The 26,915-nt window shown below is 50.3% G+C and overlaps 1 protein-coding gene across 5 annotated transcripts in view; it reads right to left on the bottom strand.

The window, feature by feature from the left end:
- The window catches only part of ASTN2 (astrotactin 2), a 907,524-nt gene that overhangs the window by 31,524 nt on the left and 849,085 nt on the right, over window positions 1-26,915 (bottom strand). For all 5 annotated transcript variants that reach the window (XM_066367319.1, XM_066367321.1, XM_066367320.1 and 2 more), the window contains one exon: window positions 18,786-18,927. In XM_066367319.1, coding sequence (XP_066223416.1) covers window positions 18,786-18,927 — 142 coding nt within the window. The remainder of the gene's footprint in view (window positions 1-18,785; window positions 18,928-26,915) is intronic.

Below are 26,915 nucleotides of genomic sequence, written 5' to 3'. Positions count from 1 at the left end.
TAATAAATAATAACAAAACCCGCAAGTGTCTACTAGAAGCAGCTGCAGTGTTAATCGCTAACACACGAGGCCAGTCATGATGGTGGAAACCAAAGAGCAGAGAGGTGAGCAAACACACAAACAAGCAAATGTGAACTCACTTCGCTCTTTGGACCAGGTGGACACACATTTAGGGCTGTGGTTGTGTCTTCGGCAGCAGGGGGGAGGGAGCCCAGTGAGACTGGTGATGGCGAGACAGAGCCATCTTCAAGGGTACATTTAGTTCCCGCCTGTGTTAGGGGGAAAGAAAGAGTTCGAAGCAAGTGCGGCAGAGTCCTGACACGCATTAATCCTGCAGGGCGGGCGCACGGCGGCTCATTGCACGGCCTCTGTACTTTCTGCATCTTATTTTCATTTCTGTGATTAAAGCAAACAAACGCGCGCTTCCCTGACACCAATCAATTTACACTTTGCCAAGCTTATTACAAAAGTAACCTTGGAAGAAAGACAAAGCAGGGTTTATTGCCCACATTTTACATTGGGAGAACTTGACGCTGGCAGGGAGGGTGGGGAGGGGGCTCTTTAATCAAGGACAGGCACACAGTGGCAGAGCGGCAGAGCTGGTGCTGTCTCAACTGCTTGGCCAAGGCCTCCTTGTGCTGCATTCACCTTGACTCGGAAGACAAAACTGTTCCCTCTTGCAGGAGAACCTCCGGGAGGTTTGGATGGGTCCAAGGACTCAAGCAGGTAGTGCAGAGACACCCCTGTTCCCCAGTTTCTCGGCGGGTCCACCCACCCTCTCATCATTCTGCTCTCCGACATCCTGGGCGCTGCAACCGTTTCCTGAAGCCTGAATATGAGGCTGGGACTTCCAGGCAGTTCCTTACAGCACCCTGGTCCACCTTCACACCAGCCCGTTCCCTCCGGGGCCCTCCCCGCCTAGGCCTGTTGTGTGAGCTTGGTTGCTGTGTCTGAGTGGGGTTTTCCACCTTCCCACCTTCCTCAGACAGAACATCGACTGTGAGGTGAGGCAGGACAGCACAGTGGTTAGGGACCCAGGGTGATGGCCTCAGAGAGACCCTGATTGGATCTCGCTCTGGGCTCCATCCCCGTGAGCCTCTGTCTCCTCGTCTGTGGAAGGAAGAGAATAAGACTCTGAGGACAACCAGGTTTTGTTTGTCTCCCTGACCTCACCTTTCTGACTCCCTTCCCTGGAAGCACGGTGCCTGCCTACGTCCACCTAGGAACCATTTCTCCACTTCTCTAAGTGATTCAGTAGGACTGTCCGTCTCATGTCCCTGCCTCCCACCGCAGGAGGGGTGACATCACCCAAGCGAGGCCACCAGAATCCTTTCCTAGGGACTGATGGGGATGTTAGGGAAAAGGCTGTGTCTCTCTCTTTCTGAGATCGCAGATCACAGGCATGAAAGGTCATCGAAGCCTGCGGCTGCCCAAGTCCACATCCAGCTCCTGCTAAAAGGAAAAGCCACCTCAGAATGCAGCCAGCATGTCGCAACAATGAGCAGGGAGACAGAGAGCAGGAGTACTTAGCGTCTCATCTGAACTCCTGGATTCTGCTGCGGCTGGAGTCAGAATACTCGATGGACTTTTCATAAGTGGATAAATTCCTTCTCCCCCCCCCCCCCCCGAAGCAACTATGATTTGAGTTTCTGTCACTTACACCCAAGAGTTCAGATGCACATAGCCTTCAGAAGAAAATCCTTCAGATAGTTGTTGTTGTAAAGATTAAACAAGATGATGTTGTTTTTATCACACACTTAACATACTATCTGGCACATTTCTAAGTGCTGACGACACCGTGGGGGAAGTCACTGTTATCGTGAGCAGGACTACAGTGGACTCCGGTCCCAGACGGAGCACTGCCCCTTGCTCAGCTCTGCAGCTCAACCTAGTGACCAGCAAACAAAAGCTCTACCACTGCCTGGTTATGCGACCCTGGCTACGTCTCTCTCCCCTGGCCCGGAATCAAACTGCCAGGCTGTGGGAAAGACCTATGCTTGTTCGTCTCGGGCTAACTGCTCCTTCCTCTGTCTCTCACTACCTAGGACATGAAGTGATGAACACCGTCCCCATTTCTCCCGTACTTGCTGTCATCCCTACTTGCTTGGGAGCTCTCTGGGGGAGAGAAACCACATCTCCTTCTTCTCTGAACCCCATCAGCCTCTCACAGAGCAGCGACACCCCTAAAGCATTTCTTGCTGTTTCAGAAACGGATGAGGCCAAATACTCTTCAAGGCTGGAAAGGGCCTAGTGAGACTTCTGACAGTTCACACAGGCTTACTTACTTTATAACTCCTAGAGGACTGTTCTAGTCCATAGAAGGTCCTTGGAAAATGCTTTCTGGATGTTGATGGGCGTGTCTTGCCTTGAGCCAGCCTTCTTTGTGGGGCAAGGGATTGAAGTAGAACCTTACCAATGAGCGTCAGGCAGGATACCTGCTGATGAGCTGTCTCCGGCTCACCGCTCACCCTCTCGCATCCTGTTCGCCTGATATTGTAGATTGCACCACCTTCCTTCCCAGTCTGGCCTATACCAGATCTCTGCCTCTCGCCCAGGCCTCGGGAAAAGGTGCCTTCTTTGCTTCCCACTGTTCTCTCCCACCTCCCACCTAAGGCCAGCACATTAGCCAGTGATCTCCTTGCAGTGCAATCTGACGAGATCGGGCGCGTTCAGGGTGGTATGGCCGTAGACTGCAGTGCAATCTGACAATGGCTTCTGGGCAGCTGGCTCCAAACTCTTCATGGCTCCCTTTCCCCACAAGATAAAGTCCATACCTCTTCGCCTGGCAACAAAGCCCCTTCCCCTTCATGATTAGATCCCAATCAACCTCTTCAGCCTTGTCGTCCACATTTGCCCCAATGCCCCAAGGTGACTTGAGTCGGGTTTATAAATTGCCATGTTGCCTTGCTCTTCAATAACTGCCCCGATCGCTCCTTCTTCCCGGAAAACCATTCTCCCTTCTCTCCCTGTCTGCATTTTCCTGACCCTGTTTAAACCTTTAGCCCAAGTGACATGTCCCCCTTCCTGGACGGGTTTCACTGAGAGAGGCATTCCCTCCTCTGAGTTCTCATATCGAGGGACATATTTTATCAGGAACTCCATGGGGGCAGGCACGATGTGCTGTTCATCTCTAGGTCCCTAGAAGGGAGTCCGAAGCCATCCTGAGAAAGGGGCAAGCACTCTAAAACAAAAGGAACACCCAAACAGCAGTGCTCACGGGGGTGGGGGGGTGGCTACCTCTGAGCGCACCCTCAGGGAATAAGTGTGCATTGGAGAAGCAAAGGAAGGCTGGAAGAGGTCGTTCTGGGCTGTCAGGAACTTCCTGTTTTCCCCACACATGCTTTCCATAGCTGATCTAGAAGATGCTGTAGAATGAGTTCACCAATTTTAAGGGGTACGGTATTTTGTGTACACACCTGTCTCCTCCCAGTAGAATAGGAAGCTCTATAGAGCAGGCATCTATAGAGTGTCCCGCTCCTTCCAGTGGTCCCCTGTAACAGGCTCACAGGAGAGAATATAGTGCGGAGGTTCAGAGCACGGGCTCGGAGATCAGGAAAGACCTCTTTTCAATACTACTTTTGCCAATTACTCCCTCAGGGACTCTGCCCAATTTCTGAACCCTCCATGGGCCTTTACTGCTTTATCTCTAAAGTGAGGGGGAGAAAACATATCTGTCTCATATGATGATAGCTGTGATTAAATATGACATTACATGTATTAATTTACTTATCCAATCCATATTTATTGAGTGCCTTCTGCATGTGTGCAGTTGAGTACACAGAGGTAAATAAAACAGACACCATCTTCACCCTCATAGACTTACTACGTCTGAGGATAGACGAAACAGGCCATTGCAAAGTTTAATAACTGCGATAATAAAAATGATGGGAACATAATTTAGATGATGGGTTCTGGGGATGCTACTCTGAAGAAACAACATTCAGGCTAAGAATGGAAGGATGAATGAGAGAGGCAGCATGTGCCAAGGCCCTGTGGTGTGTGAGAGCACCGGACCTGGTGTGTGTGTGTGGAGTGGGGTGGGGGAAGCCTCATTACTTGCTAATGTGACTTCTGCAGAGGCTGGACTAGTTCATGACTGGACCTTGGGCTCTCGAGCAGACTGCCTGAATTCAAATCCTGGCTCTGCTACCGACCAGTGCATAACTTCAGGCAAATTTCTCCACTTCTCTGGGCTTTGGTGTTCTCATCTGTAAAACGGGGACGATAAAACACTGTCTTCATTGGGTTACCGGGAGCAAGGACGCGTTCATTTGTGTATCGTGTTTAGAACAGTGCCTGGCATATCAAAGACACTTTGTAAAGAACAGCCATTCCCGTCACGATTCTTTTATTTTACGTCCCTACTATTTTGAAGGAGAAGGCCACAGTCTTGCCTGAAGAAGACACATCTGGGCTAGGCACTGAAAAAAAAAAGTATCAGAAAATTATGGGAGTCTGTCTAATAAAGTACCGGGAGCTCAGCTGGCTGCTCTGCAAACGGCATAGTCCTGGTCTCCCATTCCATGGTGCCAACAGCACTCCTAGGGTACCTCCAGGGTCTCCCTCCGGCCTGTCCTTGGTGATCTGGATTTGGACAAGGTCACTGAGGTTCCTGGGAGAAAGTATAATGCCAGGACAGCATAGCATTTAAAAATTCACAGAATGAAAGCAAAAACAAGTAAGTGTAAAAAAAATAAACAAAAACAAAACAAAACTCTGGGATTACCTCTGCTTCTTATTTTTGTTTACAGATGCCTTTGTGGATCCACTATCCATCTAGAAGCCAGAAAATTTGCTGTTTATTTATGCTTGTAGCTTCCGAGTGTCTTCCCTGCCCCTGTGTTCTCTCTCCCTGTTACAGGCCATAGATAGGATTAAGAGGAATCTATCCATGGCCTTAAATTACTACCCACAGCGGAGGAGAGATTTCTGGGGGCGGGCCTGTGATAAGGAAGGAGGGGGAGCCGGATAAGGTCCTGGGAGTCAGGCAGGCAGCTCACCCACCCACGGACCTCTCTCCACAAGCGCGGACCGTTCCCCCAGCCTGCCTGGCTTGTAAGAATCTGTGAACGCTTCCCAGAAAGAAATTGTAACTTCGCCTTTTTTTCTGGCAGGGACGCCAGATGAAACTCCCAGAAAACAGGGCCTCTCCCTCCCCTCCACGCTGGCCTCACACATGCTAATGCAAATGAGTCCTGACCCAGCCAGGGGTCTGTGGGAAGGCTGCCAGGAGCTTTAGAACAAACACGCAAAGAATGTTATTTCATTTCTGGCATCCTGGGGGAAGAGGGACGAGAGAGGGAAGCTGGGCAGCAAGGGGGTGGTGGGACCGAGGGAGTGGATCTGAATGTTTACTGACAACGCGACTGAAGCACACGGAAAGGGTGGGAGGAAATGGTACAAATAAAGGGCCTACTGGGTGCCAGAAATGGACATACAGATGCTTTAAAAAAAATTGGCATGCACTAGAGTAGAATTTCTGATTCCCACTTTTTGGATGCAGGAAAAGGCTTGGCCTCAAAAGTTAGGTTTGTTTTTGTTGTGTTTTTTTTTTTTTTTTCCAAAGGTGACCCAACTACCAAATGAGAGAGTCAGGATTTGAACCCAGATTTACAATGTCAGATTCTATGTTTTTCCATTGAGACTGGCTTATTGGCTGTCCTTTGATAGGTTCCCAAAGAACACCGTGAGCACAGTCACACATCTTATGACTTTCTTCACCCGCATCCTCTGCTGTGTCTCCCTCTGCCCTCGCTCTAACTGCAGGTTAGCTCTTAGCAGGACTACTGTAACAGCCCCTAAGCCTCCCTACTCCACCCCATACTCCACAGGGATCGTTCTAAAACCCAAACTATCACCTCCTCACTGCTGCTCCAAAGGAACTAATAGCTCCTTCGTCTACAATTACAAGGCCTTGGAAGTCCTGCTTCTCCAACCGCACATACTACATACATGTCTTAACTATCCTGAACTTTGTGCTGGTCCCTTATGGGTCCCTTCCACTTCCCACCTCCTGGTCTTTATTTCAGACCATTTCTCTGCCTATGATGCAATAACTTTCCTGATTGCCTAACCAGGTGGTGGCACAGTGGATATAGTGTTGAACTGGGATGCAGAGGACCCATGTTTGAAACCCCGAGTCCCCGGCTTGAATGAGGACTTATCAGGCTTGAGTATGGGCTCACCAGCTTGAGCATGGGGATGCTGGCTTGAGCATGGGATCATAGACATGACCCCATGGTCGCTGGCTTGAGCCCAAAGGTCGCTGGCTTGGAGGCCCAAGGTCTCTGACTTGAGCAAGGGGTCACTCGCTCTGCTGGAGTCCCCCAGTCAAGGCACATATGAAAAAGCAATTCATGAACAACTAAGGAGACAAAAGAGCCACAATGAAGAATTGATGTTTTTCATCTCTCTCCCTTCCTGTCTATCTGCCCCTATCTGTCCCTCTCTCTGTCTCACTGTCTCTGTCACAAAAAACAAACAAACAAAAAAACAACTTCCCTAATTCTAAAACGTCAATGATGCCCATTCTTCCAGCCCTACCATTTGTACCTCCTCCAAAGTACTGGCTGTTAAAGATAACAGCCCCCTCAGAACATGCCTTCCTTATGGGGCAAATCACCCTCCACCCCAGCTGCTTATACATTTATACCCAACACTGGGCACAGCTCTTTCAGCCTGAGCTTCAAGATTTCAAATTTTGGCCACTCTGCTGCGGGTGTGAGAAATGCATGAGAATACACAGGTGTGGACCCTGGAGCCAGAGATCTTCAGTGACACTCATGGTTCCGCCATCCACTGATTAGGTGACCTTGGATAAGTTGTTTAGCTATGTTTTCTTTTTTTCCTTGTATATAAAATGGGGATACCTACCTTAGAGAGTACCAAATTGTAAAGGTTCAAAGAGTTAGTGGACACAGAAATCCTAACACATGAGGTGGCAGGTTATACAGCCCGACTGCCATTGTGAAAGGTGGACGGGGTGTGCCATTGTTACATCCTTGGGTAATAGCTACAGATGTGTCCAGTACATGAAGAACTGACTTCATCCACTCAACCTGCAATGCCGACGAGAGACCTTCGGGGTTTGTTGAATTGTGTAACTACAAATTCCAGGCCATCTGACAGGGACTCACAGATTCCTAAAACATGGTTTCTAAAACCCATCCCACTCTGGTCCCTGACCATCTTAGTTTTCTATAATCATGAAACTATATTAAAGACTGGTTCAAGGAGAGTATAAAAATAAATAAATAAATAAATAAATTGAGAGAAGGCACCTCTTGTTATGTTAAAGTTTGGGGAAAACAATCCCAAATTTGTCACATCTTATGTCCAAAGGGCTTCTGGGAGATGTGTGGACAGAACAGAGAAATGTGAATGGCTTCATAGTGGATGGGACAATTAGCTGATCATGAGTCCCCTCCATGTTCATCCCCGATGAAGACCTACTGAAGAAACATATGTACTTGGTGTGTACTTGAGCCTGAGTACCTACTGTGTGCTGGACATGCTATGCCTGGGAGCTGCATGTGTTAACTCCACATTTCATTTCACAACAAGACTCTCTTACAGGAAGTAGCAATACTCCCACTTTTCACATGTAAAAACAGAGACCCAGGGAAAAGAAGTATCTTGTACAGCCAGAAAGGATCTGAAATTTGAAGGGACCCTAGGACTGTCTCACTAAAATCCCCAGACTCTGAGGCTCCCACAGCCCCAAGATCAGGGGCGCCTGCGTGATTAGGTGTAGGTGGGCTAGCGTGGGGTTAACAGCCTTGGCTCAGCCTGGCCTCCCCCTCCCCCAGCTCTCCTTTCTCCTATAAAGAGAGAAGGCTCGGGTCAGTGATGCTTGAGGCCTCAAGCGCTATTATTCTGTGATTCAAGTGTGAAAGCAGAAAGGGGTGGGGACATGGGGGAGTCTGTCCTTGGGAGAAAGAAGAACAGAACAGGAAAAAAAAATGTGAGAAATCTGGATTCTGTCTTGCCTCGGAGTTTCTACGTATCATTAATGGTGACTCTCTGCAGTCTGCTAACACCTTTCCAGCCATGACCTCAAAAGCATTAACAGCAACAGTCTCCCTTCACAGATGGAGCTGGGGGTCAGGGCTGGGTGGGCGGCAGTCCCTCCGCATGCAGTGACGGACCCACAGCTAAGACGGTGGATGCAGGGACGTGTCAGGGGGCCTGGCTTCTAGCCTGGATTCACTCCTCTCTCCAGGAGTTCCTACAGTCCTAGAAGAAGGGCAGCAAAGAAAGAAACTTCTCCATCCGATCTGTTCACCCTAACAGGAAAGAAAATGAACCTCAGGGAAAAAGAAGCCCTTTGTCCAAGGCAGCAAAGCTGGGGACAGAGCCTGTGTGGTGTGTGACCCCATTCCGGGAACCCTTCTCAGGCTGAGCTAGCTGTCTCTGTTCTTTCCCCCTACCACGGTGGCCCTAAGGTACAAGGTCTGGGTCAAGGCCTGCTGGCAAGAGCCCTGCACTGGGTGTCACGGCCACCGTGTGTTAATCCTGGCTCCGCCTTGCCCGCCAAGCCTTTGGGTCTCAGCCTCAGTTTACCCGCCTAGACACTGACGGAGCTGATCTAGATTAGGGATTCTTAATGCCTGACCTGCAGGCTGATTGTGAATGACAATGGGTTTAGGTGACCAATGTTAAATGGGCCGCCAGCAAGTACTAGTTAGATTTCACTTAAACACCTAAACTTCTGGCTTGGGAAATTATTCAGCACTGGGTCTACAGTCTCCCACATTAGTGATTAGCTGGAGCGAAGTACACAAGCTCTGCTCCATTTTTAGTCCACCACAGTCCCCACCACTCCCTACTGTCAAGCACTTCCAACATCCTCCTTACCAAGCCCGGCTGAGAGCTTGCCCCATCTCCCCAGCACCCGCTGCCCCCAGCAATGCAGCCGTCCCTGCCCATGAGACTGCCACCCCAACAACAGCTGGCGTTGGAATGTCTCCTAAGAGTGACCAGAAACTGGCTTCCCTTGCAGCCTTTCGCCTCACCCTGAACACACGTGTGCCCTCCCCACCTCGAACACACACGTGCCGTCTGGCACCTGCCTGGCTCCACAGAGAGCTGAAGATGGGGCCATCCTCGTCTGTGTCCTCTTATAGCTTGAATAAACAGTCCAGGTCCCTCAAATCTTCCTTAGGGACATTCTTTCTAAAGCCTTCAGTGACCTGCTTCCTCTCCTCTGGACATCGTTCTGATCCTGAGCCTTCCCCTTGGAAAGTGCCTCTTCCTTGCAGCCATGAAGCTGGTTCATACTGCCCCCGCCCTGAACTCTGGCCACGCTGCCTGGGGCCTCACCATGGTTGACGAGGTGCTCGCCCGTGTCCGTAGCCCTATGCTCTGCTCTCCCGTGCCCTCCGCACCCCAGCTATACCCTCTGCAGCAACCAGCCGTGTCTCTCGTCTCCTACGCTTCTCCCAGTCTGTCCTCCACCGAAACCCTCCCCACCCCTGTATTAGTTTCCCAGGGCTGCCATAACAAACTACCACAACTGTGCTGGCTTAAAGCCATAGAAATGTGTCCCCTCACGGTTCTGGGGGCCAGAAGTCTAAAATCCAGCATCAGCCAGACCACGCACCCTCAGAAGGCTCTTGGAAAGAATCCTTCCCCGGCTATTCCAGCTTCTGATGGCATTCGGCAGACTTTGGCTTGTGGGAGCATCACTCCCAACTCCGTCTGCCTTCCCATGGCCTTCTCTCTGTGTGTCTTTCTGTGTCCTCTCTTCTACTTAAAACGACAGGTCACATGACCTGTGGTGACACAGTGGACAAAGCGTCGACCTGGAACGCTGAGGTCGCTGGTTCAAAACCCTGGGCTTGCCTGGTCAAGGCACATATGGGAGTTGATGCTTCCTGCTCCTCTTCCCTTCTCTCTCTCTCCTTGCCCCTCTAAAATAAATAAATTTAATTTTTTTTTAACAACTCAAATGACACATCACCATCTTGGATGTAGGGAGCAACCTAGTCCTGTATGATCTCATCTTTATTCTGAACTCACTCCATTTGCAAAGACTCTATTTCCAAACAAGGTCATATTCTGAGGTGTCAGGTGGACGTGAACTGGAGGGGGCACTATTAAACCGAGTGTGCCCCTCCTCGCATCCCCTCAGGAAGGCTGTGCCGCAGACCTGGCTGGGTGGGTAGCCCTTCCTCGGCATCTCCCCAGCCCCTGACTTTCCCACCAGGGCGTGAAGCAAGGCAGCGTATAACTCCTGGTCTCCTTTGACATCCTACCAGGACTGCAAGCACCATGAGGACAGGGGCCCTGTTTGGCTCCTTTAGTAACTGAATTGATTGGGGTGATACTGGTGAATAAAATTCTGTGACGCACCATCTGTGTGCTGTGTTGTGTGTTCGCCGCCCCAAGTCCAGTCTCCTTCCATCCCCATTTGTCTCCTCTTACTTGTTAGTCCCAAACCCCAAGCACCGAGCTCGGGGTGAGGCATACTATAGATGCCCAGCCAGTATGTTCTTTTCCTGGGCATGCCGCACCGTAGTCAGTTGTGAAGAATAGATAAAGCTGTTTCCGGATGTTTCCAGAACTGTGCTGAGCCCGTACAGTTCCACTCTAGCCTGGCATATGCCTGACTCCCATGGAAAGGGCACCGGGCATTGGATCCCCTAATGTGTGAGGGCCCCCTCCCCCTTTACCTGTACCAGATGGCGCCCGACTCTCAAGGCAACCCCACCTGCTCTCGACACCGAGGTTAGATGTGTCACCCCCCTAACACAGGTTGAAATAGGGACTTCCCCTCTTCACAAGCCTCCCCTGGCTCCCCATTGCCTGCAGGATGAAGCCCGGCTCCTCTGCCCAGCCTTCGAGGCCGGGATCCCCGGCACGGCCCCGGCTCCGAGCCCTCCGCCCTGCGCCCTCCGCCCTCCACCCTCCGCGCGTTCACACGGGCCGTCTGTGCCCTGTCCCTCCGGAACCCTGGCCGGCGTCCCATTCCTGGATGAAATCCTGACGCGGTCTGAGGAAAGAAACAGCCTGCCTGAGAGTCCCCAGCAGGTTTTAGGAGCCTCACTGTCTGTCGGCGGAAAAACAGGGTTATTTTTCCTCTACGAGTCTCTCTTGGCTTGGGGCGTGCCGCTGTGTTTGCTTCTGGCTGGTGGACAGCTCTTCCCCTCTCTTGGGCCCCGGCTGTGCACTTTGGAGAGGTCAGCATGACCTGATGCTCGATGGAATTGAGTCTTAAGTGGCTAGGCCGCCCTCTTGCCCTCACCCCCTGACCAACAGGATGGGGCCACACAGCCAGGGGAAATTCACATTCCACCAGGGTTTGGGGACATGGAAGGCCCCTGGCCCCTGCTGAGCTCGGGCACCCTTGGCCACACACAACTGGCTGCTCACCCCAGAATCAGATAATAGGCCCAGACCTTTGTACTTAGGCCGGAGTTTGGGGGGAAGAAGGGGAAGGGACACAAAATAAAGAAAGAATTCAGACTGACAGAGAGACAGCATCCATGACCAAGACAGAAAGAGAGGACAAGAAGTAAAAAGGAAGGGAGAGAAGAGTCAGACAGAAACAACACCAAACATGAACAAAAGGGAAAACTGAAATGAAGAGATGTTGGGAAAATGGGAGGAGGGGAGGGAGGGAGGGAGGGAGGGAGGGAGGGAGGGAGGAAGGAAGGAAGGAAGGAAGGAAGGAAGGAAGGAAGGAAGGAAGGAAGGAAGGAGAAGGAAAGGAAAGAAGGAAGGGAAGGAGGAAAGACAGAGAGGGAGAACTGGGAGAAGAGAAGGGCTGAGAACGTTTCTCAGGGGAAGGGAAGCCGGCACAGAGCAGGACAGGAACTGTCAAGGCCGCCCTGGCTTCCTTCCCTGCTGTGTCCTGGATCAACCTTGGGCCTCAGCCTCAGCTCACATTGGTCCAGAGTCTGCAGCCCAGGATCCCTGGTCAGCACGGAAGGCTTCCTCTGTGCACATCGCCTTTCTCCCAGGAGCTGAAAGTCCCCCCAGAAGCTGGTCCGCACATCTTGGCTCCGGAGGCCCAATTAACAGACTAGGTCACTGAAACTGCAAAAGGGGAGAAGGCTTGAGCCTTGAGCTGAATAAGGCTCTTCCACCCGAGGCAAACCCTGCTCTCTCTCATTGCCAGGGGCCTGAATCCACCCTCTTGCTCCATTATCACTTGAGATGCTCAGACTCTGAAATCATGAAATGCTCCTTTGGGATTAGTCCCGCTCAATCCCTCCTCTACAGATGGAGAACCGGAGGCCTCCAGAGTGGAAACTCCTTCCCCAAGGCCACAGAACTGCTCAGCCCGAGGGGGCACAATCCGCAGGTCTCTGCCTCCCCTCCTCTGGGCAAGGACTTTTAAACCCCAGTCCTGGAGGGCTCCTGATGACTTTCATTCTGTTTCCAGTAAATTCTGTGCTGATTCTTGGCACAAAGAGAGGAAATGAAGAGGGTAGGTTAGGAATGTAAATAAAGGGAAACTTTGGGATTTCATCTAATCTATAATTATAGTATCCAGGGTGGTGGGCCTGGCTGCTTCTGCAATGTGCTGCCCAGGCTGTGCCCGGGCGGATGGAGCGGGTGTCCTGGGGGTGATGAGGACCACGGCCAGGCTTCACCCCCGGGGCTCCAAGCCCCCGGGGGCTGGTGGGATAGCATCTCGGGGCCAGGAGCTGGGACTGGTTTGCAGGAACGAATGGCAGTCTGGAGCCACTGGAAACAGTTCTGCGGATGAAAGCTGGGGACCCTGGGGACTCTGGGGACCCTGGGCATCTCAGAAATGGCATTGGTAGCACATTCCCAGGAGGAACAAGGGTCCTCGCACACACTCGGGGTTTACCTGTTTGTGGGGCACTTGCCAGGCCTGTGGACACAGGGCTTGACTTGCCGTCCCAGCGAAATGCTGTGAACCCAATGGTGTTGGGCGGTGGCAGCCCCAGGCCCCATGCTTAGGTAAAGTGTATAATCCTGGATTGTCCAGACAGCGGTGACCTCTCCTCCTCCTACCATTCGTTAAGTACGGACAATGAGGTGGACACCCTCTGCTGCTTTTAACATGCTTCAGGTCAGTGAAGCTTTACTATCCTACGAAGTAGGTTCAATTCTGGTTCCATCTTACAGATGAAAAAAACCCCGGAATTCAGAAGGTTAAAGAATCTGTCCACTGCCGCACAGTGCAGAGGTGTTAGAGCTGCGGTCCGCGCTCAGAGGCCTAATGAAAACATGGGCATGTGGGGTGAGACGGGTAGAGGCTCGAGGACTCAGCATCTACGGCCCCTGGTTGCCGCCCTCTGGCAGAGCGTCAGGATCACCCTTCACGGGCCCATGGCCTGATGGCAAATGCAAAGCCCTCTCTCAGATACCCTCCAGTTCGATCTCTGCAACAACGTGCAGAAGTAGAATTAATCTTCTCCATTTTGCAGGTGAGACTAACTAGCTCCATTTTACAGATGAGGAAGATGAGGTGTGAAACACCTTCCCCAGGCATCTGCTGGCTGCAGTCTGGGTCTTCTCATCCCCAGTAGCTTCATTTATTTTTTTCCATTGCAAACCGGGCTGCCTGCAGTTAGAAGACTCTCTTCCACTCCCACTCCCACTCCCGTTCATACCCTCATCGGGCACTTCCGGCAGCCTGCAACTGCGCACGTGTGAGCAAACAGGACAGAGACAGCGCGTCGGGTGAGGGGACGGGATGGTGGCTGCGAGCGTCAGCTCGCGTATGAATCTCAGCGCTATCTCTTCTCATCATGTGACTTTGGGGGCAAAATGTTGACTCCTTTAAGCGCTAGTTTTCTCCTCTGTGGAGTGGGAGGGGATGATGATGATGATGATGATGCCATCAGATCCATAGCGTGAATGTGAGTATTAATGAGATAGCACATGTAACACCCTTCACAAGTGTCCTGGCTTGTCGCGAATGCCCAGTAAGCTAGCCACCATACCCAGTACGATTGTCCAGGAAGTACTGGAGACAGAGGCTCGAGACTTGGGTGTGAGTCCGCATCCCGACCTCAGTGTGCACGTCTTAGACATCACTGAGTTTAACCTTTCCATTTCACAGATGAGAACATCAAGGCCAGAGGAAGGGGGAGGAACTGGCCTCAGGTCTCACAGGGAGCACGTGTGGGAACTGCTGGGCGAGCCAGACCTCAGGCTCTTTCCTTACAGTGCCGTCCCTTCTCCACAGCGGGTGTCCCGCTGGCTCCCTTCCTCCCGTCCCGCCCGCCCCTGCGGAAAAGGAGCGCCCGCCTCGAGCCTCCGGTCCCGCCGCGGGTGTTGGCACGTGGTTGCTGTACCCGGGCGCCCGGGGCCTTCCTTTCACAGAGCTGGGGCCAGGGAGGGGAGGGTGGAACGGGGGCAAGCCTCTGAATGTGTGGGAATGAGCCCCCCACCCCAGGAATCAGGCCTGGCTGCCACTGTGTGTTTGCTCCAGACCCTTTGGCAGTCATCCATGATCAGAGCAAGGCAAGGGAGCCCAGACAAGACAGCGGCTCATTACCTCGGGTAAGAGGAAATCGGGGAGCGGCAACAGTAAGGGTGTCTAGGCCTCTGGCCAGGCAAGGGCCGGGACCGAGGACGGCCAGCCCAGCCCGGTCCACCTACTCTGAGCAGAGGTTCCTGCTCAGGGTCAACGCTCAGACTGCAACAGCCCACGGGCACGGGAGCTGGCCACAAACGTTCCACGGACCCTCTCCCTCTGCTGTTCTTTGTTTGTTTTGATTCAAAAGCAAAACAAATGAAACAAACAAGGAAATTCAATTTAAACAGGGCCCAAGTGCTGATGTTTCTGTTTGGTTACACCAGGGTGAGCTCAGGACAGAAAACCAGCCTTGACTTTCACTCCTCTGATCGGTCTCAACCCTGCGGCACGACGTAACATTGCATGGATGGACGGGCTGCAGAAGCAATCTGCCTTTCTAGGTGGGGGTGGAGGGAGGGAGTGGGGATGGAGGGGGCGCAAGATCCAGAGAGAGGAAGAGAAGAGAGCGCAAGAGAGCACAAGAGAGCAAGGCTCAAAGGAGAAAGAGCAGAGAAACTGAGACACACACAGAAAGGAAAATGAAGAGAGTAATGAGTAGAGAGGCAAAGAAGGAACTGCTGGGAGAAGGGCAGGCAGACAAAGAGTGTGCTGTGTAGAAAACAGACAGAGGGAATGCCAGGCAGGAAGAGGCCGGCAGAGGTGCAGAAAGGGCCCGACAGAAGGGAGAGAGGTAGGGAAGTTGCCCAGGTGAAGGAGAAGAGGGTGAATGTGAAAAAAAAAAAAATCCTTCCCCAAACTCTCAAGCTGGGGTCGACTTCGTGCACCTTCACTTTGAAGATGCTGAAATCGCAAAACAAGGAGAAGAACGTTTAGCCCAAGGTCCCAGAGGCGGAAGTGGTGGTCGCTAGCGGGATATGAACCCAGACTTCCTGCCTGATGGACTGGTCTTCCGTACCTCCCGCTCCCTGAATCCTTCTATCACGCCCTCCGGCAGAGTGGACGAGGTGTCTGGTGCTCAACTGTGCCTAATTAAAACTGGGGACCTGGACCCATGTTCTCTTCTCATTCAATTTCTTCCCCAAAGATCCTGGATGGTCGTTCTTTCCAGTGGGACCCCAACCTGCCTCAGAGGGCATACAGCTCCTCCAGGACTTGTCCTTGGAAGAGAGACGAGCAATAATTGAGTTAAGAAGAATGAAGCAGAAAGGGAAGTAACCAACATCCCGCAGGCCTCCTATAGGCCAGGCAACCTGGTAGACCCTGCCCATGGAGTTTCTCACCGAACGCTCTTCCCTATCACCCTGTGAGATAAGAATGACCACCAGCCGTCATTTTCCAGAGGAAGAAACTACAGCACAGAACAGGGGGAAATGACTTCTCCCAAGGCAGGGTGTGAGAAGGGGGCAGAATCAGGACTTGTCCCCCCTCAGCTTGTCCTCAAAGCCTGTGCTCTTTGTACAGCCACATACAACCCTTTTGGCCCAAGGAGAATAAAACTAATTCTGGGAAGAAACAGGCAAGCAGAAAGCAAGAAACTCCACGAACCGACGCCGACACTATTTTATAACTCGAGACCAAGTCGGTCAGACTTCAGGGGAGGAGAGCCGTCAGTGGGGTAAGAGACCAGTCCAAGCAACACCCCGGTTCCATGTCAGGACGGCCCAGATCCCAGGGCCATTACTACGATCAAGTTCAGAAATAAAGTAGAGAACTGTTCAGAGTTACAGATGACAAGCTCATGACAAGCACATTTCCGGGACAGAAGAAGAAAGGATGGATCCTCCTTGGGCAGGTGGGAAGGAACAGGGTAGGGGACATTAGGTAGTAAGAAAAAAGAAAGGTGAGGGAACACATCCCCCCACTTTTAAAGGATGGCGGGTGATTGTCAGCTCTCAGTGTTAACTGCTTTGGGGGTGCCATAAAACATTTCACTGCTTTCCACGTAACGGGCTTGTAGGATTCCAGCCCAGTGAAAGCCAAGTCCCTGTTCTATCACCCAGAGACAAGGCTTGTGTCTCAGTCATAGGAACCACCTGCCAGGGTCCGGTCCCTCCCTGCTAAATATATACGAGCTCTCTCAGCAACTGGAGAACGGAGGGGAAGGGAGCTGCAGTTAAATATCGTCACAAGGGCAACAAGAGCAATGGGAGCTCACCACCGAGTGGAGAGGTACTGTGCATTATCTTGTCAAATCCTCTCGGGGTCCCAGTGAGCCAGCCACGGTGTGACCTACCTTCTCCCACGGGAGGAAGTGGAGGCTCAGAAGGTGGAGAAGCTCACTCCGTGTCACCCAGCAGCTACAGTGAAGGGCCAAGATTGGAACCCAGGTCTGTGTGCCTCCAGGCTACGTCCTTACTAAGGCGCAGAGGAACCAGAGGCCGGCCCTCAGGAAATTGTTCCAAAATGCTACCTTCTATGTATAATCATAGTTTTTAGAGTTGCAGAAGAGGTTTCATCGCACACTTGGTTTTCATAGATGCGTTGACCCTAAAGCCCAAGGGATTGGTGTTCATGCTTCCTGAGCAAGAAGCTAGAGTCCTGCACTCAAGGTCTGGATCCCAACTCATCACTGAAGCCAAATGCCACATCTTCTGTGAAGTCTGCCCTGATGTCCCCCTAGAGGAGCTCTTACAGCCTATTATACTTTGGGGATTCTGTGCCTTGAGCCCTCACTGTCCCTGATTGATTTTTTTGCCATTCTGCATAAAATTAAACTTGGGCCCCAAAACTAATGAGACAGTCAGTGGCAGAATCAGAGCCCAAAGGCTCAATTTCCAGCTTACAGTGATATTCCTGAGTTTAATACATGAGTGTGTTGGGTGTTACCAATAAGCCTGAGTATGACAAGAGCACCAGTCTTTACAACAGTCATGGTTTTCCAGAGGAACTGGGGATAGAATGTTTTGGAGGGAAGGGAGATTCACAGATTGTTGGGGGGGGCTAGCATTTATTGAGCACATACTTAGATACTCTGCTCGGATGTTTCCTGTTTATTTGCATGCAACTCTGCAACCTAGGTTTTATTATTTCTGTTTTACTGAGGTTCTTAGAGGTACCGCAACTTATCAAAAGGTCAGTTATCCAAAATTGTCAAAGCTGGATTAGAATACACAGTGTGTGGTCATTATTACCATAATCAGATTACAAATTATCTGAGGCTAGAATGTTTGCCTTAATCCCCTTCATCCCTGCATTTCCTAGCATGGTACCAAGATATTGGAGATCCTCAAAATACACCTGGCTGAGTAAGTGAATGAGTAATGGATGAGTCAATAACAATGCAAAAGAATGAAAGACTTGATGAAGAAATAAGTGAATGAATGATTGGTTATAAAATGGATGAATAGATAGGTGAGTGAGATGGATGGATAGATGGATAAAAGGAAGAAGGAAGACAGGGGTGGAGGGAGGGATGGAGGGAGGAATAGAGGAAGGGATGAATGACTGATTGGGTAGATGGATACCTGTATGAACCATTAAGTGAATAAAAAATGAATGAGCTGAATAATTGTAATAGTGTGATAATAAAGCTCACCTTGTTGACAACTGCAGCCCTCTAGGTTGGTAAGAGAGGGGGTCTACAGTTTCATAATTAGGGTACATGAAGAAAACTGGTCTCTAGAACCCTGCTATACCGTACGCTGGCCGCACCCAGGTGTGGCAGCACTCACTGAGATGGGAAACGAAAGAGAAATAAGTGCCTTTTCCCTCTGAGGTTAACAGGTGAGTCTCAGAATGACGTCCTTTTTCATCTCCGAAATCTGGATGCCACAACTCTAACGTCCTCTCTGAAGGAGTGATAATGCTACTGTTTCTAAGGCACTGGCTGGCTCTACTGCTAAAAATGTATATGTATATAAATATATACATGTATGTATATATACACGCATAAGATGTGTACATATACATCTATATGTGTATTTATATATATGTATTTATATCTGTGCATATATACATTAGATATGCTAATGTTTTTCGGAGGCCACAGGGAACTGAGGAGAGAAGGCAAGGCAGGGACGCGTCACAGTCCTCCTAGTTCACCTGCCGCCTCCCCTCTCTGGGCTACAGAGTCGTCACCAGTAGGAGGAATGAGTGAGGTTCCGGCCTCCCTCGGCCCTTCAGGACTAGCTGTGTATGATTCTGCGACTCACAGTGGCCACCCTTTCCCAGTGGACACTTCTGACCCACAGCACGTCAAGGTGCACACACAGGCGGGCCTATCCACATCTGGCCGGCCTGGACAGACTGCTCACTCACACCTGGATGCCCAGGCTGAAAGCCATCCCGTGTGCTTCCCGCTCCCCACGCACCCAGCACGTCTTACTTGTAGAGACCGTCGGGCTCCAGGCACTTGAAGATGACGGAGTAGATACTGATGTCAGGGACCTCTCCATGGCTTCGACCAGCTGCTACACAAGATGTGCCCAGGCCAGAGAGTAAGTCATCGGCAAAACTCAGGAATTCTCCTGGAGGAAGACAGAGAAAGATAAGCTGCCTGGCTCGGGCGGGCCTTGGTGAGCAGTCATCCTTGCTGTTGTCCAATCCCATTGGATATCTGCTACATTAGGAGGATCGGTGGGCAGAAAACGCACAAGAGATGAAAATGACACAGGTTAGTACATAGCCCTGTGACTCTTTCTTTAAACTTATGCCTGAACTTCAACTGTAAAGAAGGGATACTAATACCTACCTTTATAATATTGTACCAAGGAACAACTGAGGTATATTATTGTGTAATATAAGTACATGAAAGACTACAGGGAAACAGTGCTTTCTGCAAGTCCCTCCCTTTATGGAATTGTATTTCTCTTCCTGTATAATGAGGCCGTTGGACTAAGAATATAAAATAGGTTTCATGTCACATGGTCACTCTTATGCACTGGCACTAGGTTTAAGGAGTGTTGTGTTGTCATGGACAGAGACCTGGTCCAGCTAAGGAAGGAAGAAGCTGATGAGTTATTAGTGAGGAAGGGCATGGGACAACAAGGGACAGTGGAAGAACAGATGTCCTGGACGTGATGATTTCTAAGTCACCTAGCCACCAAGTTTTAGAAAGCAACTGACGGTTACTAGAAATAGGAGTAATGAAGAAGATTCAATGAACACCAGAGAGAATGAGTAAACATTTGGAATGCTGAGATCTTGCCATGGCTCTGTATAGCTCTGGCATGCTATAGAGCTCTGGGCAATTATAGTCTCATCTTTGGGCTGTAGCGTCCTCCTCCGTAAAGCAGAAGTGCCCAACTCACTACTAGGATTTGTGAAAAATAAAAAAATTGTAGGCCCTGGCCGCTTGGCTCAGTCGTAGAGCATCGGCCTGGCGTGCAGGAGTCCCAGGTTCGATTCCTGGCCAGGACACACAGGAGAAGCGCCCATCTGCTTCTCCATCCCTCCCCCTCTCCTTCCTCTCTCTCTCTCTCTCTTTCCCTCCCACAGCCGAAGCTCCATTGGAGCAAAGTTGGCCCGGGCGCTGAGGATGGCTCTGTGGCCTCTGCCTCAGGCGCTAGAGTGATTCTGGTTGCAACAGAGCGACGCCCCAGATGGGCAGAGCATCGCTCCCTGGTGGGCGTGCCGGGTGGATCCTGGTCGGGAGCATGCAGGAGTCTGTCTGACTGCCTCCCCATTTCCAACTTCAGAAAAATACAAAAAAAAAAAAAATTGTAGATGTGCGCAAAGATTAAGTTATGAGGATAAGCACTGCAGCACTACTTAAATGAACAGGAATTTAGAGATTAAATGCTCGATGATATAGAAACAGCCATATCAATTACAGTTCAACGGTGCAATGGGATATTTTTTAGCCCCTAAAAGTAATATTGTGGGGATAATATGAGTTATACAAAAGGATATTCATGACAAGTTAAGTTTATAAACAGGCTACGCTATTTCAGAATAATCTAATTTAGAGGGGAAATTTTACATGTGTATCTATTTAGAAAGTGAAGGGAAAAATACAGCAAATGTGTAATAGTGGCTTTGTCTGGAAAGTGAGATAATGGGTGATTTTTTTTCTCTTATTTTTGCTTATCTCTCTTTTTTTTTCCAAGTTATTTACAAGGAACACGTATATTGTTTTTGTAACAAAGAAAATAATCAATAAAAATTACTTAAAATTAGAGAAAGTAAATGAGCCAGACTAAATGGGCTCTGAAGTCCCTTCTAATTCTAAAATTGTGGACGGTTTCGGAGGAAAGCAGGCTCGTGTGGCGTTTCGCACCACACAGTACGCAACAATACGCGGCCTCCCAGCGGCTGAGTCCTCGCTCTCCTTCCTGCCCGACGTAGAGGTCTCGCACTCTCTACTGGCTTATAGTCTCAGTGACGAACAGGAGGAGGACGTCTGTGCAACGTTATCTTCTCTACTGGGGCCTCTGGACAACCCAACTACACTGCTCACAGAGATTAGGGCATCAGGGAGCGTGCAGATACTCCAGGACTTTCACCCTTCTGGACAGGGCATTTTCACCAATGAAATCAAGGTTGGTTTTGCATCTCATTTGCATAATTGAACAACTTTCTTTGACTTGTCGTTTGCTTTTCTGATGTTCCTGTTTAATAACAAAAATAATCAAATGCTTCTTTTTTTTTTAATCGCTTCATATTCATTTTGAAATATCCCCTAATTTTTGTGAGCAGTATATTTAATGGAACCACGATGGCACAGTGTCTGAAAGATGGAGACCCAGAGAAGCCACACAGGGCTTCTCTCCCAGGGAACCAGGTGGGCAGATCATGCAGATCACGCCCTGCTGGTCTTTCAGAGAGAAGCCCACTCTCTCCTCACCACTGAACCGTGCCTCCCTTGCCTGACAGAAGGGTCTGGATGGGCCTGGGATTCAGGCGAACAACAGTTCCAGAGTGTGTTGGTCCCTCTGGTCCCCAACAACAGACCCCATGGGTAGTGTTTTTAAAGAGACAACACGCAGCCCACCACTTCAGGACGCAGATGCTGGAGCGAGCGCCTGGACCGGGCTGTCAGCGGCAGGCCTGCTCCGCTGCCACTGCCGGACCTATCGGGGCTGGATTCTACTTCCACCGTTTATTGCAAAGTCTCAGTTTTCCTGTCTGTAACAAGGGACTAATAACTCTTTTTATGGGTTTGGAGTCTAGAAAGAAAAGCTGAGTCTAGGAAAAAAATTCTTTGTCCAGAACCAGAGGTCTCACTAGAACATACAGGGGTCAGTGAAACCCTTTCTTCATCACAGATTTTGGCAGTCTCTGTTTCTTCGGTCAGCCCTTAGGCCAGCTTCTGTCATGGTACAGCCCTGAACCAACAAGGTGTCTCTTCCAACAGGTACCACAGCAGAGCAACACATGGGGTGAAAAATGGAAAAAACAAAAACAATACAAAACAAACAGCGGGGGAGCAGGAGCCACGGGATTGTTCACCGCGTGGACCGAGGGCTTTGTTTCTCTTGGTTTCGTAGGATTTCAAGTCTGGCTGCTGACATGTGTTTTCTCTGAGCTTGGATCTGTGTCTGTCTACTTTTCAATTTGCTCCCAGCTGGTCACTGAAAAAGTTGGCCCCTCGTGAGGGAACCGGCTAGCGGCTGTGGCCTGTGTTAATGAGCTGTCTGCAAGCCCCGAAGAGGGCTGACATTCACTTTCAGATGGGCATCGCTTTCCAGACGTTTCCATGCATTTCAAAATAATTCAGACCATGGGCAAAAGCCCCACAGATATGGGCACACAGTTCTAAGGTCGATAGGTTTAGTTCAAGTTGAAGAGGCTGGATAATGTGAAGTATATCACTCGTCATGTCAAGGGAATTCTGAGAATTTTCAGGTCCCAGTTCTACGCGGGGCCGTCCAAAGACAAGGACCTTCAAAGAAAAATAATTTAAAAGGAGTAAGCTGACATTGAGTGGCAACCTTTCTTTTTTCCGTTTAATCCTCACAGTATTCCATCCTGCTGAGTTAAATTTTAGCGTCTCCGCTGTAACGCTGAGGTTTACGCTTGCAAATTTAGGGAGCGACAGAGCTGAGATTCGAACCTTGCACCTCCTAACTCCAAAGCCATGGCTTTTCTTTGATGCTATGCAGCCTCCGAGAGAAAGTTCAAAGACGATCGCGTTAGGAAGCGAGCTCTCTCAGTCTGTTCAGTTTGCCACCGAATTCGTGCCCATCTCTTAGCTCCATGGGCTTGAGGAATGAGACAATAAAAGAAATGGTCCCTGACCTTCTGCAGCTTGTAATCTGACAACAGGAAGTGTTGTTAAAGACAAGAACAGACCCGTAAAGTAAATTGTCATATGGCTTTCCTTGGCACTCGGTTCCAGAAGGTTTCAGTGCCACCTAGATGGAGGCAGGTGGCTGAGGCAACCCCTCTCTGTCCTTCCTCACTTCGTGGGAGGGGGATGAGAAAGGCCTGGGGCTTCCCTATGCACAAATGCTTTTCAGTGCCATTCCACAGCATCACGTGCTCCGCGTCTGGCAGCGGCACGACCGAACGAGCGGTAATGCCGTGCCGTGGTGAAGAGGCTGGGCTCTGAATTTGCACTGCCTAAGACTAGATCCTGGTCCAGCCCCACTCACCGCTTGCCTTGGACGGGTTCTGTTTTCTCGTATGTAACACGAGTCTAACCATCGTCTCTGACTTACAGCGTTGTTGTGAATATCACATAAGATCTTGTGTGTACTGTCAGAAACCAATGAGCACGCTGCCTGGCCTATGGCCAGAGCTCGGAGAGTATCTCCATTATCATTGTTGCTTCTGTTAGGAGGCTTGTAGTTACCAGGGAGAGAGATAAGGACCTTTAGAGATTATTATCATTCTTTTAAACTCAACCTGCTCCTCTTGCAGGTGACGGAAAGGAAGCCCCGAGAAGACAAGCAGCACGCCCACAGCCATATACAAACTGGAAGGCTGACCTGGAACAAAACTTGATCCCGTGACTCTGAGAGCCTATCAGATAATTCATAGCAGCCAAAGGATGAGATAACATCTCCAAGAACTGAAGAGCTTCCAGGGTTTCCCCAGGAGCCCTGGCTCCCCAGGTTCTGACCAACCTTATTCAACATGATCATGAGCTCTATTTCCTGGGCATTTACTTTATGCCAGGCAGAGCGCTAGGCACGTAGCTCCACCCTTACTGCCCTCTTAAACTTGGAATCTCTGAGAAAGATAGAAGGCCCCGGAGAGGTAGAAGGAGTTCGGCTAGTTTCCAATATGTGATTCATCTAACAGTGGGTTGCAGACGAGAAGAAGGCGCGGCAAATGGGGGAGGGGCGGGCTAAGTCCCGCCCCTTGGTACCTACACTGACCTCCAACCAGATTGACTCCACTATAATCCGGTTCACATACTGATGGCCCATGTTTTATTTAGGTTGGGGGAAAACACTCACACAATAAAAAGCTTGGCTTAAAAACGTTATTGCTTGAAATGTTTGAATCCCAAAACCCCACCACATTCCTTGATAGAAATAGAGGTTCAGGAATGTTGCACCCCCCTTGGGCTTCGCAGCCACTCTGGGCAGAGTCCACAATAACCAGCCCTTTTGCCTCTGAGCCCCATGTCCCTTGCTCTTGGACACTCTGCCCAGGCTACCTCTGTCCCCTCCTCCCTGGCACACGGATAGGGCAGAACCTTCCTAGGCCTAGGCTGTTGCCTTCTCCTCGCCCATGCCAGTCCACGACTCTAACATTCTTCTCCTGTTTTTCTTCCCTTGAAAACAGGGAGTTAGGAGTCGCTGTACAGGAATGTGCCTGTTCCCCATTATGTCTCTTCTGGGGCTGTAACCCGAGTGGGCTCGGGCCAGACCCCCACACATGTCTACATCCACTCAGACTCGAGCGCTGCGCTCATTGCCGTCTCCAGAAAGGGTGGGTCACGCCTTTGCGGCAGCTTCAGAACCAACGCTGCGAAGTGCGGGGCCGCGTTGCTGGAGGCCCCGCCCCCTGCCTCAATTCTCTCTCCCGCTCCTTTCATCACTCCCGCAATCCTCCTCCTCCGCGGCTTTCCCTCTGCCTCTCTCCTCTCCCCTTACCCTTCCCTCTGATTGAGGTCACAGGCAGAGCTGGCCACGAGAGCAAATTGAAAACAGGTTGAGAGTAAGGCAGCAAAGAAATTTCAAAATGGAAGGGACGGGAGCTGTGAGTTACTTAGCTCAGGTGGGGGAAGCGGTCCCCTTTCGGGACTCCACACTCTTCGCAGGAAACGCACAGGGGACTTGGACGCTACCCTGGGCTGGCCTCTCTCTGGCCTGAAGATGCCCCTTGCTGGGTGCCGGTGGGGGGCAGGGCTCTGCGTTTGCCCACCTTCCCTTCACTGGGGCAAAGGCAGAGATTCAATCTGAGGCTGTGTCAGTGATGGGACGCTTCTCAGAGGGGCTCATCACACCTGTAGGCTGTTGTGGGTCTTTCCTTCCAAAACATGATGCTGTTTTATTTTATTTTATTTAATTTTAATTTTTTTTTTTTTTTTTTTTTTTTTTTTTACAGAGACAGAGAGAGAGTCAGAGAGAGGGATAGACAGGGACAGACAGTCAGGAACGGAGAGAGATGAGAAGCATCAATCATCAGCCTTTCATGGCAACACCTTAGTTGCTCATTGATTGCTCTCTCATCTGTGCCTTGACCGTGGGCCTTCAGCAGACCGAGTAAACCCTTGCTCAAGCCAGTGACTTTGGGTCCAAGCTGGTGAGCTTTGCTCAAACCAGATGAGCCCGCGCTCAAGCTGGCAACCTCGGGGTCTCGAACCTGGGTCCTCCACATCCCAGTCCGACGCTCCATCCACTGCGCCACTGCCTGGTCAGGCAACATGATGCTGTTTTAATTGGGAAAAGCAGCATGTCATGATGCTCACCTCACCATCATAATGGCTGTGCCAGGTAGGGCAAAGGGAGTGAGTGTAGGGGACAGAAGGGACCCAGTTTTGAAGCCAGGCTCCACCACATATGAATTATATCATCCAGGGGTAAATGAGGAAACGCTCAGAGACCACTTCTTCATCTGGAAGAAGACACTGATCAGAAAATAGAGCCAGGAGTAAGTAACACACACGGCATACCTGTTCCCTGGATGGCTGACCAATGTCAGTGCCCCCACACATGGCTACCTCTCCCCCCATCGATGTGTCTTGTAAATCATTAGTGGTCACACTCAGTGGCTTTTAGATACACCGCATGATACCTAACTCCCTCAAACTCCCCCCCCCCCAAAGGAAGTAAATGTTAAAAGAAGAAAAAAGGGAGAGGAAGGAGAGAAGGAAAGGAAAGGTTTATTTAATTCTTACTACATGGCATCAAAAGTAGTTAACATTTTCACTTCTACTGCTTTGGTTAAACATTCAAAACCATCCCTGTTGATGAATATTCAATCCACCCCAGTGAATTAGGTTAATTAAGATTTTACAAATGAGGAATTAGGTTCAAGGAAGCTTAAACGACCTGCCTCACAAGATCCCCCCCGTAAGGGCTGGAACCAGGACATCAGAGATACAAAGTTTGTGTTTTCCCTACTACAGATTGGCCTATAGACAGGGTCAAGCTTTTGGCGGGAGTCGCGTTTTGGTCACCCCTGTGGGACTATGATCCAGCATAAGGCTGGCCATGCAGATATTTATGGAATTCTGTGAAACTGAACTTCAGGGGCTGAAGCTTGATCCAACCCTATCTCCCTAATACCAGCACTTGGCATTAGAACACCATTAGGAGAGGCAGGCTGCTCCCTGTGTGATCTCTTTCCAAAGTGGATGGGACTCCTGTGGTACAGGAGTGAAGGGACTATCATCAAAGTAAGTCTTCTAGGTCTTCTAGCCTGACCAAGTGGTGACACAGTAGATAGAGTGTCAGACTGGGATGCAGAGGACCTAGGTTTGAAACCCTGAGATTTCCAGTTTGAGCGCGGGCTCACCAGCTTGTGCGCAGGGTCACTGGCTTGAATATGGGATCATAGACATGACCCCATGGTAGCTGGGTTGAGCCCAAAGGTCACTAGCTTGAGCCCAAGGTCGCTGGCGTGAGCAAGGGGTTACTTGCTCTGCTGTAGCCTCCCCCCCCCCCCAGTCAAGGCACATATGAGAAAGCAATCAATGAACAACTAAGGAGCTACAATGAAGAATTGATGCTTCTCATCTCTCTCTCCCCTCCTGTCTGTCTCTATCTCCCTCTCTCTGTCTCTCTCTCTCTCTCTCTCTCTCTCTCTCACACACACACACACACACACATACACACATAGGTAAGTCCTCTAGAACAAGCAACGGGGGATCAGCAAATGCCTGCTGATTGCTCCTGTGAGCCAGGCACTGTCATGCCAGTTCTTGAATAGACATCTGTTGGTTTGACCCACTCTAAAGCCACGCCTCCTTCAACAAACAGCACCCTCATTTTCCACTGGGGGAGTCATCTCCCAATTTCAGTCAATACGATTTCTGGGTAGCTAAGACGTCCTCCCTTCTCCAGAGGTGGGCCTGTGGTCAGTGGCCTTATATTCCATGCCAAGAGGCCAAAAAGAG

The sequence above is a fragment of the Saccopteryx leptura genome, chromosome 2 (genome assembly GCF_036850995.1).
Source record: "Saccopteryx leptura isolate mSacLep1 chromosome 2, mSacLep1_pri_phased_curated, whole genome shotgun sequence".
Taxonomy (NCBI): domain Eukaryota; kingdom Metazoa; phylum Chordata; class Mammalia; order Chiroptera; family Emballonuridae; genus Saccopteryx; species Saccopteryx leptura.
The sequence above is the reverse complement of the archived record's forward strand: the minus strand, read 5'-3'. Positions and strand labels throughout refer to the sequence as shown.